This window comes from Muntiacus reevesi, chromosome 7 (assembly GCF_963930625.1).
Source record: "Muntiacus reevesi chromosome 7, mMunRee1.1, whole genome shotgun sequence".
Lineage (NCBI taxonomy): Eukaryota > Metazoa > Chordata > Mammalia > Artiodactyla > Cervidae > Muntiacus > Muntiacus reevesi.
In genome coordinates, this window is record NC_089255.1 from 27241595 (window position 1) to 27258607 (window position 17013).

At 36.8% G+C, this 17013-nt stretch overlaps 1 protein-coding gene across 1 annotated transcript; it reads left to right on the forward strand.

Moving 5' to 3' along the window:
- The first annotated feature begins 7138 nt into the window (after positions 1-7138).
- Positions 7139-8080, forward strand: LOC136172599 (olfactory receptor 4F3/4F16/4F29-like). Its single transcript, XM_065942019.1, has one exon. It carries the CDS (start codon positions 7139-7141, stop codon positions 8078-8080), a length of 942 nt encoding a protein of 313 aa, XP_065798091.1.
- Positions 8081-17013: the final 8933 nt, after the last annotated feature.

Genomic DNA, 17013 nt, shown 5'->3' on the forward strand with positions numbered 1-17013 from the left:
TATTTAAAAGTTATACATCAAGGTAACAAAATCATGAGTACAGTGTGTGCTATCCTTCTATGTTGACAAATATATGCTGTTTCTTCTTGTCTAGTATCTTATTATGAGTATTATGAGTCTTTTGGACCTTTGTTCTGGTCAAACCAAATAGGTCCCTAGAGGTAAAGTCCCTTGATTCATGAAGTCCTTCTAAATTCCTATCTAGGCAATCACTTGATCACCATCCTCTAGAGCTGTTAATTAGCTTTATTTTCACAATGGCAAGATTTATGGCACTTTTTGTTAGAAAACACAGAAAAACCTGACTTCATGAAAATGTTTTTTCTTATGCAGGTGAAATAGAATATGGATAAATTTAACAATAAGTAGAGTGACTCTAGTGTCAGACATGATTCTGTTGTTGAATTGCTATGGAGATGATTGAATGAGTGTTATCCTAAAGCAAGGTAACATCTGGAGTAACAAAGTGACTAGTAGTGGAAAATAACTGAAAAGTTCATTGGCACTTGGAGAAGGTAAATAGACCTTTAGTTTAACTAGATTCACACAGTTAGGGTTATGTGAAAGATATTAGGAAAAGCCAATGGCTTTATAATTTTTGGAGTCAGCGTTCTGTTGCCAGTGATGATTATATGAAAGATCCTCATCTTCTGCAATTTGATAAACAGGTAAGAAAAACTGGTGACACATAAATCTGAGAAAACATGGGTTCCTCTAACCTCATTAGTTTCTAAAAAGAGATAAAGTATAAACTGATTGTCAGTGGTAATGGAAGGAGATTTACTAGATATTTGTAAAATTTTCAAGAAAGAAGTCTTATAGATACTTGAAAAGAAGACACATCTGAAAACCCAAATCTGGGTAAACTGTTTCCAGTGTAAATTCTAACTTAAAATATGATGTGCAAACTTACCAAAACAATGAAAACTACCAGGAGATCAATTGATTCTCCTGTATTCTTATATGCTGTACAATTTTACAATGTTTTTTATTAATTTTACCTGTAAACAATAAGTAGAATGCAAAAGGGTTTAGAGAAAGTTGACAAACGTGATTTTTCTCCAGAAGTGAAAGGTATTTTTCCTCCTAAAAAGAAATATAAAAGGGGTTTAGTCTTTCAGTCTTGAAAACAGAAAGCTAAAGGGGTTGTTGAGTTTATGTACACAAAAAGTTAATGAAACAGACACTAAAAATTATTTCTATTGCATGCAGTTATAAAAAGTAAAAAAGAGGGGGTCTTAAAATAGGGGAAGCAAACTTTTACTTACATGTGAAGGATTTTATGACAATTTGAAGGACAAGATGCAGTCCAGTTTAGCTGAGACAGGTTCTAGCCTCTCAATATTTTGAGATTGAGGAAAAATGTATATAAATGATGGTTTAGAGTTTCAAAACTATGAGATATACGTAGGTCCCTTTCAGTTTGACAGTTCTATTATTTGGAATCCCAAATACCAATATTTCCTTCATCTATAGAAGATAAAATGTTTAGGAATCTGTTTCTGGAAGGTAATCAATTCTATATGGGTGAAGAAAAAGGATTAATCACAATTAAAGGAAAACATCTGGACCTTTTATTTTATAACATGTATATTTAATTAGATAATTATAACTAATGTGTCTGAGAAAAACAATTTTAAAACCTCTTTTCTGAGAACAACTAATTAATAAGCAATGGTGGTTTCAGAACCTAATCAACCAGGTGTTTGATTATAGATATTCAATGACTTCCAGGTAAATAAACTCATACCTTGGTATCTTCATCTAGAATCCTATCTATGACTACCTCTTGGGGCATGAATAGAATCCTGACTATGCCTCAGGTGGATTTAAAACTTTGATATGTGAATTTCACACATCAGACTGTGGGTTTCTATATTTTCTAATACTTGGTTTTACATTTATTTTCTTGTTAGTATATCTAGGGAAAATTTATTTTTGACATCTCTAACTTTCTTTTTCCAGTACTCATTTCAGTGTAACTAAGAGCAATAAAATAATATTATTTTATTAGGTTTCATATTATAGCTCTTCCCTTTTGAACTCATTTTTTCAAATTCTTCATTCTCAGGTAGCTGAAGGATATTGGAGAGCAAAAAAGCAAATAAATTCACATCTAGGAGTGTATAACTGATAAAAGCTTATGGAAAAAATCTTTCAAGACAGTGGTTTAGAGCACACTCAAAGTTGTTTATGATTATAGAGTTTCTGAAGAGTGTACCCAGAATGTAACGAAAATTATAATCCATAAACACCCTCTTACTTAAATTAAAGTGAACCTTCTTTTTCTTCTTTATCATTTTACACATACTTTTCTTAGTTTCTCTTCATTTTTTATGTAGTCTACTTCTGTTTCCTTAATTCTTCTTCACTTTTATAATCTCTATTTTCTGGAGTAGGGTCTCCTGGGGTTTTTTTGCTTCTTCAGAACTCCTCTCAAGTCTTTTTATTCATCTTCTTAGTTACATAGTCATCCATAGTTTTCTGTTTTTCAGTCACCCTGTGCATTCCCCTATTTGTTGAATTGTTATATTACAAATACATAATTTACTGTATCTGTTACTATACTAGTTGCAATCTGATTTTCCCGTTTCCTTCGTTATGTTTAGGTGTTAATTTCCATATTATTGAAACCTTTAGCTTATATTTGATGGGGCAATGTTTTTAGTGTCTTCTTCCTTTTTTATTCTAAGCATCTGTTAGAACTTGAGGTTACAAAAAAGGATAAATGCAATTCCTCCCCTCAATCCGCTTATCTATATAACTAACTATAATGCAACATGGTGAATGATGATTTGGAGCATGAATAAAGTGAATAGGAACATGGACAAGGAAGGTATAAATCTGCTCAGACTGTAAAGAGATGGTAGGAAAGGAAGTCTAAACATTTAGCATGTGTTTATGTTGAGGTATGAATTGTCCCTGTCTTCCAGAGAGAAGAGAAGTGGGTGGAGATGGTGGAATGGTGAAAGCGGCACTGGGGAAGAAGAACCAGTATATTTAGAGGCATGTAGCATATAGCCTTGTCAGATAATAAACAGGTGATGTCAGATTGTGAGGTGCAAGAAAGGAAGAAAAAGAAATAGAAAATGAGGTTATAAAAACAAGATTCCAAAAGGCTTGAAAGCTCTAATGGAACTTAGAAAGTCATCTGGACACAAACAAAAAGGGGCACATTAAACTACTAAACTATGACTGGTTATGTTTTAAGAATTGTTGGATTTTTGTTGAAATAGCAAAAACACTTGAAGGAAAGGGTCGTAATAAACTTTCTCAGTAGGTGCAGTATGAACTGATGAAAGCTAGAGGCATTTGAGAAGGGAAAGGAGCAGATATATGGCAGATGCTTTCAGTTAGAAAAGAACTGTGACATACTTTATCCGTTCAAAAGGTACTCAAAACTGTATGAATGGCACTGTATATTTAACATCAATATTTAATAATGAACATTTGCCATTTTTATCAGACTTTTTGGTAATAAATCCATTACAAATAAAATTGAAACCATTCACCTATCAGATTCGTATCTTTCCTTCCCAAAATTGAATAACAATTCTGAACTGTTTGGATAGTCTTTGTGCAAACTTAAATATTTTTTTGCTACCTATTTAAATATTTATATTTAATATTATTTAAATCACCAAATGTTTTTAAAATTTATAAATATTGTTATGTTGCATACATTCCTTTATAATTTGATGTTTCTCAGTCAACATATATTTTTGAGATTTTTTTCATGACAAAAAATCTAGTTCATTCTGTTTCCTTTCTAAATAATTTGTTAAATTGTATTAATCCATAGTAAGTTACTTGTGTTTGACTTCATTGTGAATGTATGTGTTATTTCCATTACTAGGAACATTAAAGAGGAAGAATTAATTGGATTGGGTGACAAATACTATCTCTAGCTCTCAGTTCAGTAAAATATTCATTTTCTCCATCTTACAGTTGTGAAAAGGGCCCAGAGGTAAAAGGTATGTTACCATATTCAACAGGTAATTAAGTGACAGAATGTGAAATGTGGTTTTTCAGATACTGAAGCCTATATTCATTTCATTATCCAATGAAGCTTTTAACAGTAATAGGAATAACTGCAGTAAGATTTTGTAAAAGCGAAAATAGAGACAGATTTGAATGATGTAGTCATACACACAGCCTATTTTTAATAAGTCCTAGAACGAATCTAGATTCCCTGCATCCACACTGAGGTTGGTGATTGACCTCAATATACTTTGACTTGAATCGGGCACTCAAACTTTCTACTGAAGACCTGTTATGTTCTCTAGCACTCTTCCAAGCTTATAAAGAAATATGAAAGGTAGAATTGTCTTATGCTTCATTCAGAGAGGTTAAATGAAAGTCTGGAATCAGAAAACTACTCAGGTTGGAGGAATCAAGAGTGATTTCACGAAGGAGGTAGAACTGGGATACAGGCAACTTTATGGAGTCTTTTAAGTAGTCAGCTCATCTTGGACCCTGTTCAGGGGTTTTACAAACCTATGAAGAAAGAAAGATTGAGTGGAACTGATTAAACTGGAATTTTATATTGCCAGTCCATCCAAAAAGACTTCTGCTCCAAATAAAGTATTTGCTTGAACAAATACAGTAAGAACAAATGTTTCAACAAACTGCCAAGTTTTCCAAGACACTGAGGTACAAAAATTAGATAACAGATCATTGTCAGGGATGAATAATCATGATCCCCAAGGTTGCAGCTACCAGTATGTTAGTAAATGGCAGTCATCAGCCATGAGAGGGGCTTATTTTCTCCAACAGTTTCTACCATTACCCCATCACATGTTTTTATTCAGGTAGTCATGAGCAATGAAAAGAAAATAGGGAATTGGACACAGAAAAGATCTTGGAGTCAGTTGCTTGGGGTTTAATATAAACTCTAAGTAAATTTATGGTTTGGGTCAGTTTATTTAACACATTTGGATATGTACTTCTTAATTTACAATGACTTCAAAATTTCTAAATTATGGATATTGATTTTATCTGTAGGTCCCAAAGCTGACCTCATTGATTTCAGTACTTCTGACTATACTGAAGATTCCTTTTAGTCCTATTCCTACTTTTGGTTTTCTTTAAAATTTTTCAGTTTATTGAATTCCACACACTCTTGACCTTTCCTTTTTTCTTCACATGGTCAGTCTCTAATGCAAGCAAATACATTTTATTCACTCTTTCAGCACATATTTATTTGTGATCTAAATTTTTGCTATATTGGATTGAAGAAGACAGATGTGATCCTTAACTCAACGGAGCTTGCAGCCTCATTGGGAAGGAGAAATTGAACAAATAACAAATTATACTTGTGGAGGGTAACGAATCTGCCTGCAATGCAAGAGACCTGGATTTTGATCCCTGGGTCAGGAAGATCTCCTGGAGAAGGAAATAGCAACCCACTCCAGTATTTTTGCCTGGGAAATCCCATAGACAGAGGATCCTGACGGGCTATGGTTCATGGGGTCACAAAGAGTCAGACACCACTGAGCAACTAACACTTTCACTTTCTTTCACTTTGAGAGCAAATCAATTAAATGTATACAAGATAGTTTAAATCTACCACAGAAAATGTGAATATTGTATTTATCATAGTTCTTTACTGAAATATATCTTCTGATATGAAAGTCTGATACTCCCTGCTGGTCAACAGTATTTTACTTTCTTATTTATTTATTATGTCTCACATGTTGAAAGCTGTAGGGGCAACTGAAATAGAGAATTAGACTGATGGGCAAGTGAAATATAGAGAAGGAAACATAATGTTTACTGAATACTTAATATAGCCATATGATTAAGATGTATTAGTTATTTTACCAATTACAATTTCATAGATAAATAAACTGAGGCTCAAAGAGTTTAAGTAACTTGCCTAACACCAAGTTGTCAGTGGTTGGACATTAGTATAAATCCTGTGATCTAAATCCAACACTCACATTCCTCTTGCTAAGACATGCATGTCTGCATGCTAAGTCACTTCAGTCATGTCTGACTCTTTGCAACCCCATGGACTGTATCCTGCCAGGCTCCTCTGTCCAAGGGATTCTCCAGGCAAGAACACTGGAGTGGGTTGCCATGCCTTCCTTTAGGGGATCTTCTGACCCAGGGATCGAACCCACATTTCTTTACGTCTCCTGCATTGTCAGGCGGGTTCTTTAGCACCACCTGGGGGGTCCTAAATAAGAGTAAATAATTACAGGATAATATGATTAGTCCTTATATGCAGATTTGTATACAATAGTTTTCACTACATTATGCATTTCATAGTTTTGAGATTTTCAGATCACGTGCTAAGTAACCTAAAGCAGTGTTTCTCAAAGTATCTGTGCCATAGGATAAGATTTTTCCTTTAATTTCTAGTCTTTCATAGGCTGTTACTTTTGTGAAAAACAAAATCAGCAACTTGGGATCACTGTATACCAAACTGCTAGAAAAGTTTTTAAGTACTCACTCACAAACTCTGTACCTAATATACAAACTGATAACAGACAGTTCATGGACCTACACCTCTCTGTGTGGACTGCTTTTTCTTTGGTTCAGGGAGTCCAAATATGAATGAGTCAAAATCTCTGCCTTCAAAAATCTTAAAGTCTACTTGGTAATTTAGAAGAGCAAGCAACTCACTACAATAAAACTGTAATAAAATAAATACTAGTAACAATAAAGCAAAACTTTGTAGATGTGGTAAACATTTAAGTAATACTGAAGATGAATATATTCCCACAGGTGGGGCCAGAGGAAAGTTCATAGGCTTGGAAGGGATCACAATACTGATTAGTTCTATGTGACTGGAGCCAGATCATATTGGTTTTAAACCCAAAATCAAAAGGTTTGGGCTTGAATTCCTGTTACTCTTGCTAACAATTTTGTACCTCATGCATAATATCATGGTATCCATCCTGAATGGTAGTAGAGGGTATTAAATGCAGAGAAAACTTGGTAGAAAAACAACAGCACATGAGAGTCACCAATTTTTTGTGTGATCCCATTGCAAAGGCTGGGAGGTCACTTTAATGCTAAAGTAGAAACAGCCATTCATAACTTTAACCCCTCTTCTAATTTATTAAAATAATTATTATATTTTAAATTTTCATCTATTAACTTCCTTCAGGTAGCAAAGTGTACAACGCCAATGTATGGAGCAAATCACTCTGTGGTGTCAGAGTTTGTATTCCTGGGAATCACCAACTCCTGGGAAGTACAGCTTCTCCTCTCTGTGTTCTCCTCTGTATTTTACATGGCAAGCATGATGGGAAACTCCCTCATTATTCTCACTGTGACTTCTGACCCTCACTTACACTCTCCCATGTACTTTCTATTGGCCAACCTCTCCTTCATTGACATGGGAGTTTCTTCTGTCTGTTCCCCCAAGATGATCTATGACCTTTTCAGAAAGGATAAAGTCATCTCCTTTAGTGGCTGTATTGCTCAAATCTTCTTCATTCATGTCATCGGTGGTGTGGAGATGGTGCTGCTCATCGCTATGGCCTTTGACAGATATGTTGCCATATGTAAGCCTCTCCACTATCTGACCATCATGAGCCCAAGAATGTGTGTTTTCTTTTTAGTGGCTGCCTGGATGATTGGCCTTATTCACTCCATGGTTCAGCTGGCTTTTGTTGTAAACTTACCCTTCTGTGGCCCTAATGTGTTGGACAGTTTTTACTGTGACCTTCCTCGGTTGATCAGACTTGCCTGCATAGACACATACCAGCTAGAATTCATGGTCACAGCCAACAGTGGATTCATCTCTATTGGCTCCTTCTTCATTCTGATCATTTCCTATATTGTCATCATTCTCACTGTTCAGAAACACTCTTCAGGTAGTTCATCCAAGGCTCTGTCCACACTTTCAGCTCACATCACTGTAGTAGTCTTGTTCTTTGGTCCTTTGATATTTTTCTATGTGTGGCCATTTCCCTCCACACATCTGGATAAGTTTCTGGCATTCTTTGATGCAGTTCTTACTCCTTTCCTGAATCCTGTTATTTACACATTCAGAAATCAAGAAGTGAAGATGGCAATGAGGAGGGTATGCAAACAGCTAGTAAATAACAAAAGATCTCTTGACTAATTACTGTATGGTAAGAGCCCTTAGTGATTACTGATGCTCATTACTGATGGTCAAACTCAGAAAAACGTTCTTGTTTGTCCTACATTGACTTGATTATACACTTACATTGAATTTACTTTGTCTTTTGATTAGGAGGGAGGGAAATTCACTTTTGAAGAAAGATAGTTACAGATAAGGTATTTGTAAGATAAAGATTATAATAATCTTGAGTCTAAATTCCTAAGGAAAAAGAATATGAAGTAATTCTTAGAAATATCTACCAGGGAAGGTTTCTTTAAGGCCTTCAGAACAGGGAGAAGTTTCTCCCAGTCCCCCTAGCTCAAGATGACCAAACTTGAACTTCACTACATCTAAAATACCTATTTCCAAGTATGATCACATTTATAGCTATTGAGGTTTAAGATTTCAAGATGTCTGGTGGACAAAAATCAATCCACATCAGTAGAGCAGATAGTGTAGGTATCTGAAAACAAGAAAGACTGTAGGTTACCTCTTAATAAGTGTGAAAACAGATTTAAAATAAATAATAGATGGAACTTCAGCTCTTTCATTGGCAATTAACTATATTTTTAAGTAATGGAATATATAGAGTCAGCATAAGCCACAAAAAGTTATTCATATGAGCTAAAGCATCTATGCTAACTAGGAATATTATATCTACATAAAGGACAACATTTACTGCTTTTAGTCAAGAACAAAACAAATACACAAAAATAAATTTGTTATGTCATCCTAACAGGGAAAACCAAATTTTGTCTTCCTTCAATATAGTATGTGGTGGCAAAGCATTACTAAATTTTAAAATATAAATCCATCAAATCTGAGCTATGTAAACTTTGCCAAAATAGTTACTATATATCATTTATATGTGTTTATATTCATATATTTATATTTATTCATAGTTGGCTTAAAACTCAACATTCAGAAAACTAAGATCATGTCATCTGGTCCCATAACTTCATGGCAAATAGGTAGGGAAACAACGGAAACAGTGACAGACTTTTACTTTTTTGGACTCCAAAATCACTGTAGATGGTGATTGCAGCCAAGAAATTAAAAGACACTTGCTCCTTGGAAGAAAAATTATGACCAACCTAAACAGCATATTAAAAAGCAGAGACATTACTTTGCCAACAAAGGTTCATCTAGTCAAAGCTATGGTTTTTCCAGTAGTCATGTATGGATGTGAGAGTTGGACTATAAAGAAAGCTGAGCACTGAAGAATTGATGGTTCTGAACTATGGTGTTGGAGAAGACACTTGAGAGTCCCTTGGACTGAAAGGAGATCCAACCAGTCCATCCTAAAGGAAATCGGTCCTTTGGAAGGACTGATGCTGAAGCTGAACTCCAATCCTTTGGCCACCTGATGTGAAGAACTGACTCATTTGAAAAGACTCTGATGCTGGGATAGATTGAAGGCAGAGGGGGAGGGGGAAACAGAAGATGAGATGGTTGGTTGGCATCACTGACTCAATGGACATGAGTTTGAACAAACTCCGGGAATTGGTGATGGACAGGGGAGGCCTGGGGTGCTGCAGTCCATGGGGTCTCAAAGAGTCAAACACGACTTAGAGACTGAACTGAACTATGAATTTATTCATATTCATATATATATTTAATAAATCAAGGCAAAAAGAATTGATTTCTTGAACTTTTTACAACTTTCAATCTCCATTCTGCTTTGTCTTTTCAGGCAAATCTGTCCTCTTTCTGATTTTGGAATAAGTATACATTTTATCATAGGACAAAGTTATTCCTTTTTCCCACTGACAATAAAAACAAATATATATCTTATTACTTTGCACTGTTAATTTTTTTGGCTATAATACTTCTAATACAGTTTCAGTCATCCATTTAATGACCAAAATAACTAAATTTATTTCAAAAATAGAACTCTTTTTAGGAAAGAAAAAAACAAAGCCAGACAGTAGTTTAAGGGACCAAATATTATTTTAGTTGGGAACTTTTGGGAAAAGTGATAGATTTAATTAAATTTATGTGATAACCATTTTGCAATATATACATATGTCAAATGATGTTGTATCAGTTCAGTTCAGTTTAGCCACTCAGTAGTGTCCAATTCTTTGCGACCCAATGCAGCATGCCAGGCTTCCCTGTCCATCACCAACTCCCAAAGCTTGTTCAAACTCATGTCTGTTGAGTCCGTGATACAATCCAACCGTCTCATCCTCTGTTGTCCCCTTCTCCTCCTGCCTTCAATCTTTCCCAGCATCAGGGGCTTTTCCAGTGAGTCAGTTCTTTGCATCAGGTGGCCACAGGATTGGAGTTCAGCTTCAACACCAGTCCTTACAATGAATATTCAAGACTGATTTCCTTTAGGATGGACTGATTGGATCTCCTTCCAGTCCAAGGGACTCTCAAGTGTCTTCTCCAACACCACAGTTCAAAAGAATCAATTCTTCGGCGTTCAGCTTTCTTTATAGTCCAATTCTCACATCAATACATGACTACTGGAAAAACCATAGCTTTGACTAGACAGATCTTTGTTGGCAAAGTAACATCTCCGCTTTTTAATATGCTCTAGGCTGGTCATAGCTTTTCTTCCAAGGAGCAGATGCAGTCACCATCTGCAATGATTTTGGAGCCCAAGAAAATAAAGTCTGTCACTGTTTCCGCTGTTTCCACATCTATTTGCCATGTTGTATACCTTAGATAAATGTGATATGTATATATATTAAAAACATATACAATGTTATATGTCAATTACATGTCAATAAAACAGGTAAACAGATGCTTTGCCATGCATCTAGCCATTTATCAATACATTTTTGATACATTTCAAAGTGAATTATGATTGTTTCCTGCATTTTAATAATCACTAATTCATATCAACATTTATGCTGAACATTGTTTCATATGTACTGGAAGACTACCTTTTGAAAAGAGCATATTCAAAGAAATCATTTCTTTTTTAAGTAAATTTTTCATTGATTTTATTTTTATGCACACTTTCTTGCTAAGTTCATTTGAATGAAGACCCTAAAAGTGCCAGAAAGACATGGGGTTTTTGACATGAATAATCAATACATTGCTGGGACTCAATCCTGGTAGGACTGTGGAACTGGAGAACTTTGAGCAGGTTTTGAAGAGTAGAAGAGACACAACTCTCTCCTGAATCTAGGACTTTGCTGTTTCTTCTGCTAGAAATATTGTCAATGCATCACCATCTCCCTTGCTGACTCTTCCTCACCCTTTAGACCCCAAGTACTTTGACTACCCAATATGAACCTATTATTCTTTCCAATGCCATTTTTTAATGTGAAGGAGGTTGGAGTATTTTCTCCTGCTTGTTCAGCATTGTGGATGCTTAGTTTGATTGAAATTTATGGTGAAATCCAGATGATTTTGATTAAATGTCTTCACACTCCACAGATTTTGATTAATGTCTTCACACTCCACTCATTTCTACCTCCTTTTAAACCTCCAGTGAGTGAGTAAGAATTGACAGATAAAATTCCCAGAGATGATGTTCTAAAAATATCCAGTCCAGATAACAAGAAGAAAAAATTGAACTTAATCTATTAAATTCAGTTTCATAAAAATAGTCTTAGTGACAGAATCTTCATTTGCAGATATCAAATAATTTTTTGGTTGTGGTTAAATAGTCTATAAAGTAGGAAAGAAGGAACAGATCATATCAGAGAATAAATAAGGAGCTATAGATTGTGGAGAAGGCAATGGCACCCCACTCCAGTACTCTTGCCTGGAAAATCCCATGGACGAGGAGCCTGGTGGGCTGTAGTCCATGGTGTCGCTAAGTGTTGGACACACCTGAGCAACTTCACTTTCACTTTTCATTTTCATGCATCGGAGAAGTAAATGGAAACCCCCTCCAGTGTTCTTGCCTGGAGAATCCCAGGGACGGGGGAGCCTGGTGGGCCTCTGTCTATGGGGTCGCACAGAGTCAGACACAACTGAAGTGACTTAGCAGTAGCAGCAGTATAGATTGTGGACAAAAGCAAATAACTGACTTTGACTTTTATCTGGTCATGGACATGTGTCTTAGGCTTTCAGAGTAAAATCAAAGCCATAATCGAGAGTCAGGGTCAGCACAACACAGTGTCTTTAGCAGAGGCAAGGCACTTGGGGGTTCAGGTAATAAATTAGAACAGAGTTTATTTACTTTTTATCTCATTAATCTTTCTGAAAGGAGTACAGGGGAAGCTAATAACCCATAGAAGTTAGAAATTAAGACCACTTACACTGTTAAATTTCTGTATTACAGGGAAGTTAAAAAAGGAATAAATCCTCTAGAAACTGGTTCTCTATGGTATTTCTTAGGACTAAAACCAAATGGTGCACACAGAATTTGGAGAAGGACAGACTGGTAAATTCTCTTCCTGAGAAGAAACCTGACCCTATCTGCATGTCTCATTACTAATCTATCGTTGTTTTCAACTGTGATTGTAGAAAAACTGCTCTAATGGTATTAAAGGGAAATTAATCCTTTTGCTATGTTCTATGCATGTTGGGAATTTACTTGTTTCTTTCTCCCTAATGGCAGTTATCAGTTTGTCAAATAGATGTAGATAAGGTTGAGAGAAAAATAACATATTTAGGAACCCAGGGATATGAAAATTGATCTTAAGGGGAAAGTAGAAAGGAAGGGACAAGTTAATTTTGTTGCTTGCTTCAAGGACAGTGAGGATATATATAGAACAGTCCTTGACAACATCTGTATCTTACTTTCACAGAGTAACAGACAAGTGGACATAAGCTGAAATAAAGAACTAGAAAGTTCCTTTGGAAGCAGAGAAGTCACATTGATAAAGCATGGGGATAGACAAACTAGGGAGATGTTGAATTCTCAAAAGTATGTCTTTGATGACTTGAATATGCACTGATGTATCATGTGGGCTGGACCAGAAATTCACTTTATATAGTTACTGGTTTATTTCTATGGGTTTATTAGTAGGACACTCATCCTTTTTTCTTCTACTACAAATTTCAAATGCATGAAAATCTCTTCTAGAAGACCAAATCTATGTAAATCTACGAAACAAATGATTATGTTTAGAGAGTAAATGTTAAAGAGTCACTAAAACTTTAATGATATTATTTATTTATTTTTGGCTATGCTAGGTCTTCATTACTGCATGATATTTGCACTAATTTGCCTGTGTATCCAATGTACAGATCCCTTATTGCTATATTTCCTTCGATTATATTATTTCATTTGTTGACACTCCAGTGTGCTTTCTCTTACATTTTAGATTGTAGTATATCTTCTTTCAGCTTTTGGAGAGTATTCATGAAATGTCATGGTTCTTCATGTGTCTTTAATTCAAACATCCATGGAGTCATCTGAATACTGTTTTAAAGGCTTTCACCTCCTCACTCAGTCCTATGAAACTCTGAGTATGTATAAGAATTTTTTATCTGTTGGTCATGGGTGGAATTGGGAATCATTTGCAACTTCTTTTTGGTGAACTTTCTAATAATTTGTAGATTCAAAGGCAGCAGATCAGCTCAAGAATAGTGTTGACAATCATACAAAATATATCTGTACTTTCAGAGCTACATATTTCTGACTGTTTAATTCACCCTGGCTATAAACCTATAAAGAGAGGCTAGGGAGCAGTAACTTTACATTTCTTAAACAGAGGCTCAACTGATACTTGACTGTAATATTACACCGTTCACCTCTGAGGTCTTCAGTTAAGCACACATTTTAACTATAGCTCTAGATGTCTTGGCAGAATACATGTATATAACTCCCAAAAAGCATGATTTCCTTACATTATTTGTCATTTATTGTAGTATGAGTGGCCAGTATATGCCTTATGATATATATCATGTGCCAAAAAAATTACTACTGGGTTATGATAATGTTTTCTGCATGTATCACTATTTGTGATATTGAGTTCTGTGGCTTTAAGGATTACGTGTTTACCTCCCTCAGATTCCCTCCTTGAAGTTCCCAATGCCTCTTTATTCTCGAGTCCTCATTAAATTTGGTGACTAAATGTATATTTACTCTATCACCAATGTTCATAATTTTGAAGATTTGAGTCTTTTTGTTTACTTTTATATAAAAATTTCACTATTTCACAATCTCCAAATAGACAGGGTTATTAGTAGTGCTGGACATTTCACTATGCATCATGTCAATATATCCAGACTATAAGCAGCTCTCACTACCCTCTATGTTTATAAGCTTGATCTAAGTCACCATCATCTTTTGTCTGGCTTACTGTAATGGCTTCTAATCATCTTCCTAATTCCATCCTTGAAACTCTGAAGTGTTTTTACAATGCAGCAGCCAGAGTAATCCTATAATGATAAGTCTGGAGACCAGGAGAGTGAAGTATGCAAATAGATACAGACGTGAAGGGCCACTGCGTAAGTCCCACTGTCCACCAGAGCCAAGCAATCTAGAGGTGTCAGTTGCAAAAACGGGGGTTCCAGATGGGTGTATAACCTCCTATCTGAAAGATATCAGTGAGCTGCAATGAGGCAGAGGGAGAGCAGAAAGACACCCTGCATTCGCCTAGGTTCCCGGAGGCAAGTCCATCACAGGCCCTCCCTCCAGGAACCAAACCTAAAGCTGCCCCTCAGACTGAAACTCCAGGACAAGATCGTCACAGAAAGACTGGGGTTTGTCAGTCTTCTGTCTGTCCAGTTCCCTGGAGGTGGTAGCCAGCTAAAACTGTCTCTCCAGTTGTTAACGGTCCTGCGAAACCCAGGAACGCAAGGCCCTCGGCCCTTAGACCCAGATAATCTAGTGGCGACCCCTGTGCAGCAGCCGCAGAGACCAGGGCAGCAGCCTCAGGTGAAAGCTCCCGGGGAAATCCCGGCATCTGGAGCGCAAGCAGAGATGAAGATGGCGCCGCCAGTCTCGCTCTAGGAGGGCGCCCCACAGGCCTGCACACCCCTGTCAGACCAGCTGCCTGACCCTCAGGCCACCCTCCAAGACAAGCACAACGCAAATGAGCGTCTACTGCACCTTCTGAGTGGCCCTGGATCTGCTGCTTCGGAGCTGAGCCCGGGGCAGGTGAGTTCAAGCTGGTGCTCTTTAAGGGTCGATTCTCAGGTGTTCTGTGGAAACGGCTCCGTGGTTTGCAAAACTAGACATGTTGGAAGTGTGCCATTCGGGTGCTGCAGGGCTTAAAATCTAGTGGTGCCTGGTGTGAGGTTCAAACCCTTTGCTCCTTAGGCAGAAGTTCCGGGTTTTGAGTTCCCTCCTGACAGGGTGCGTCGCTGTGCCGGCGGTAGGGGAGGGGATTTATGGCCAGATTGTGCCCCGGCCTCTCCTACCTGCTGTCTGTGCCTTTTCTCTCCTTGGCCTGACGCATAGGAGTTCCTCAGCCAGTTTTTAGGCTGTTTTCAGAGGAAGTTGTTCCACATGTAGCTGTAGACGGAATGTGTCCACGGGAGGAGGGGAGTCCAAAACCCGCTAAGCCGCCATCTTGAACCAAAACAGGGACCATCGGAATACTGAGGACAAAAATAATCAGTGAACAGTCTGTGACAGGAATAGAATCTAGTTTAATTGTCCTAAATGAAGATTATAGCCCAGGAGATACACTTCCATTCAAAAACACTTTTCAAAAAAACAATTCAAAAAACACCTAAATTGTGTTCCATGAACTACAAATAGGGGAGGCTTATAAAGGCTTTTAAAAAGTGCAAAATAAGTTAAATTTTGTCATGAATTAGGGTTGTAACTGGCAAGAAGTAAGATGCTTGCTAAGCAAGGGTTGGTTGGGGTCCAAAATGGTTGCAGAGTTACAAGGAGAGAATTCGAGACTGTGAGGCTGCAGTTGGTAGCTGCTAGTAGATATTGTGTGGAGAATAGCTGCTGTTATCCTTGAGTTTGATAACATTCACAAAATTCAACTTGTTAGTATTACAGGAATGTGCCTAAAACTACATCCACAGTGGTCACCCAGGTACATTTTGAATGCCTGATCCATAGTTACTCCACTTTGATTTTCAAATGCATTCTTTTTAATGGTTCAAGCAAATGTACCATACATGTTTAACAGGCTTCAAACAAGCTGTTTTGGTTTGCCTAAAGTTCTACTTAAATCATGCATAAGCCAGAATGATTTCCCACACCTCAACATGTGAAAATTTCTTCCCATCATTATTATACATCACTGAGTGTTCACACTCGGTGTGAACGGACCTTCCCACACAGATGGTGGGTCTATTTGTTCTCACTGACACACTTCTCTGAAAAGAAAGAGGAAATTTTATATTAAATATTAAAGGTATATAAATCAAAAGTTATATCAGCCCTTACTTTTCTGTTCCCAAATAAGAGCGCAAATCAGACATTTTGTATAATGATATGATTGTTTTCTCACTATGAGTATATGACAGTTTTCAAGCTATTCTGCCCTATAATCAGTACATTTGTTAACATCATACTTCTTTATCTGTTTGTATCCTGAATCTGCCTTTTCACTTGTTCTGCTTTGGTATTTCGGTATTTCAGTTTTTCGGTAATGCTTTTTACAAGCAGCAATTAGCTTTCAGATCTGTGGTTACTTACACATTCTAATTCACATATATTGTTTTCATCCTTTGTTTCATATGTTGAAGGATGCTCTTGACTTCATGTTTAGCCAAGTAGAGCAGGTGTTGCCAAACTTTTCCTACAAAGGTCCAGATTATAAATAGTTTTGGATTTGTGGATTATAAGATCCCTGTTGCAACCAAACAGTTCTGCTGCTGTAGCAATCAAATATCCATCCGATCAGTTCAGCTCAGTCTCTCAGTTGTGTCTGACCCCATGCAGTGCAACCCCATGGACTGCAGCACACCAGGCTTCCCTGTCCATCACCAACTCCCAGAGCCTGCTCAAACTCATGTCCATCGAGTCAGTGATGCCATCCAACCATCTCATCCTCTGTCGTTCCCTTCTCCTCCTGCCTTCAATCTTTCCCACCGTTGGGGTCTTTTCT

Coding starts and splice junctions, on each gene's coding strand:
- LOC136172599 (XM_065942019.1), top strand. CDS start 7,139: ATGTATGGAGCAAATCACTCTGTGGTGTCAGAGTTTGTATTCCTGGGA.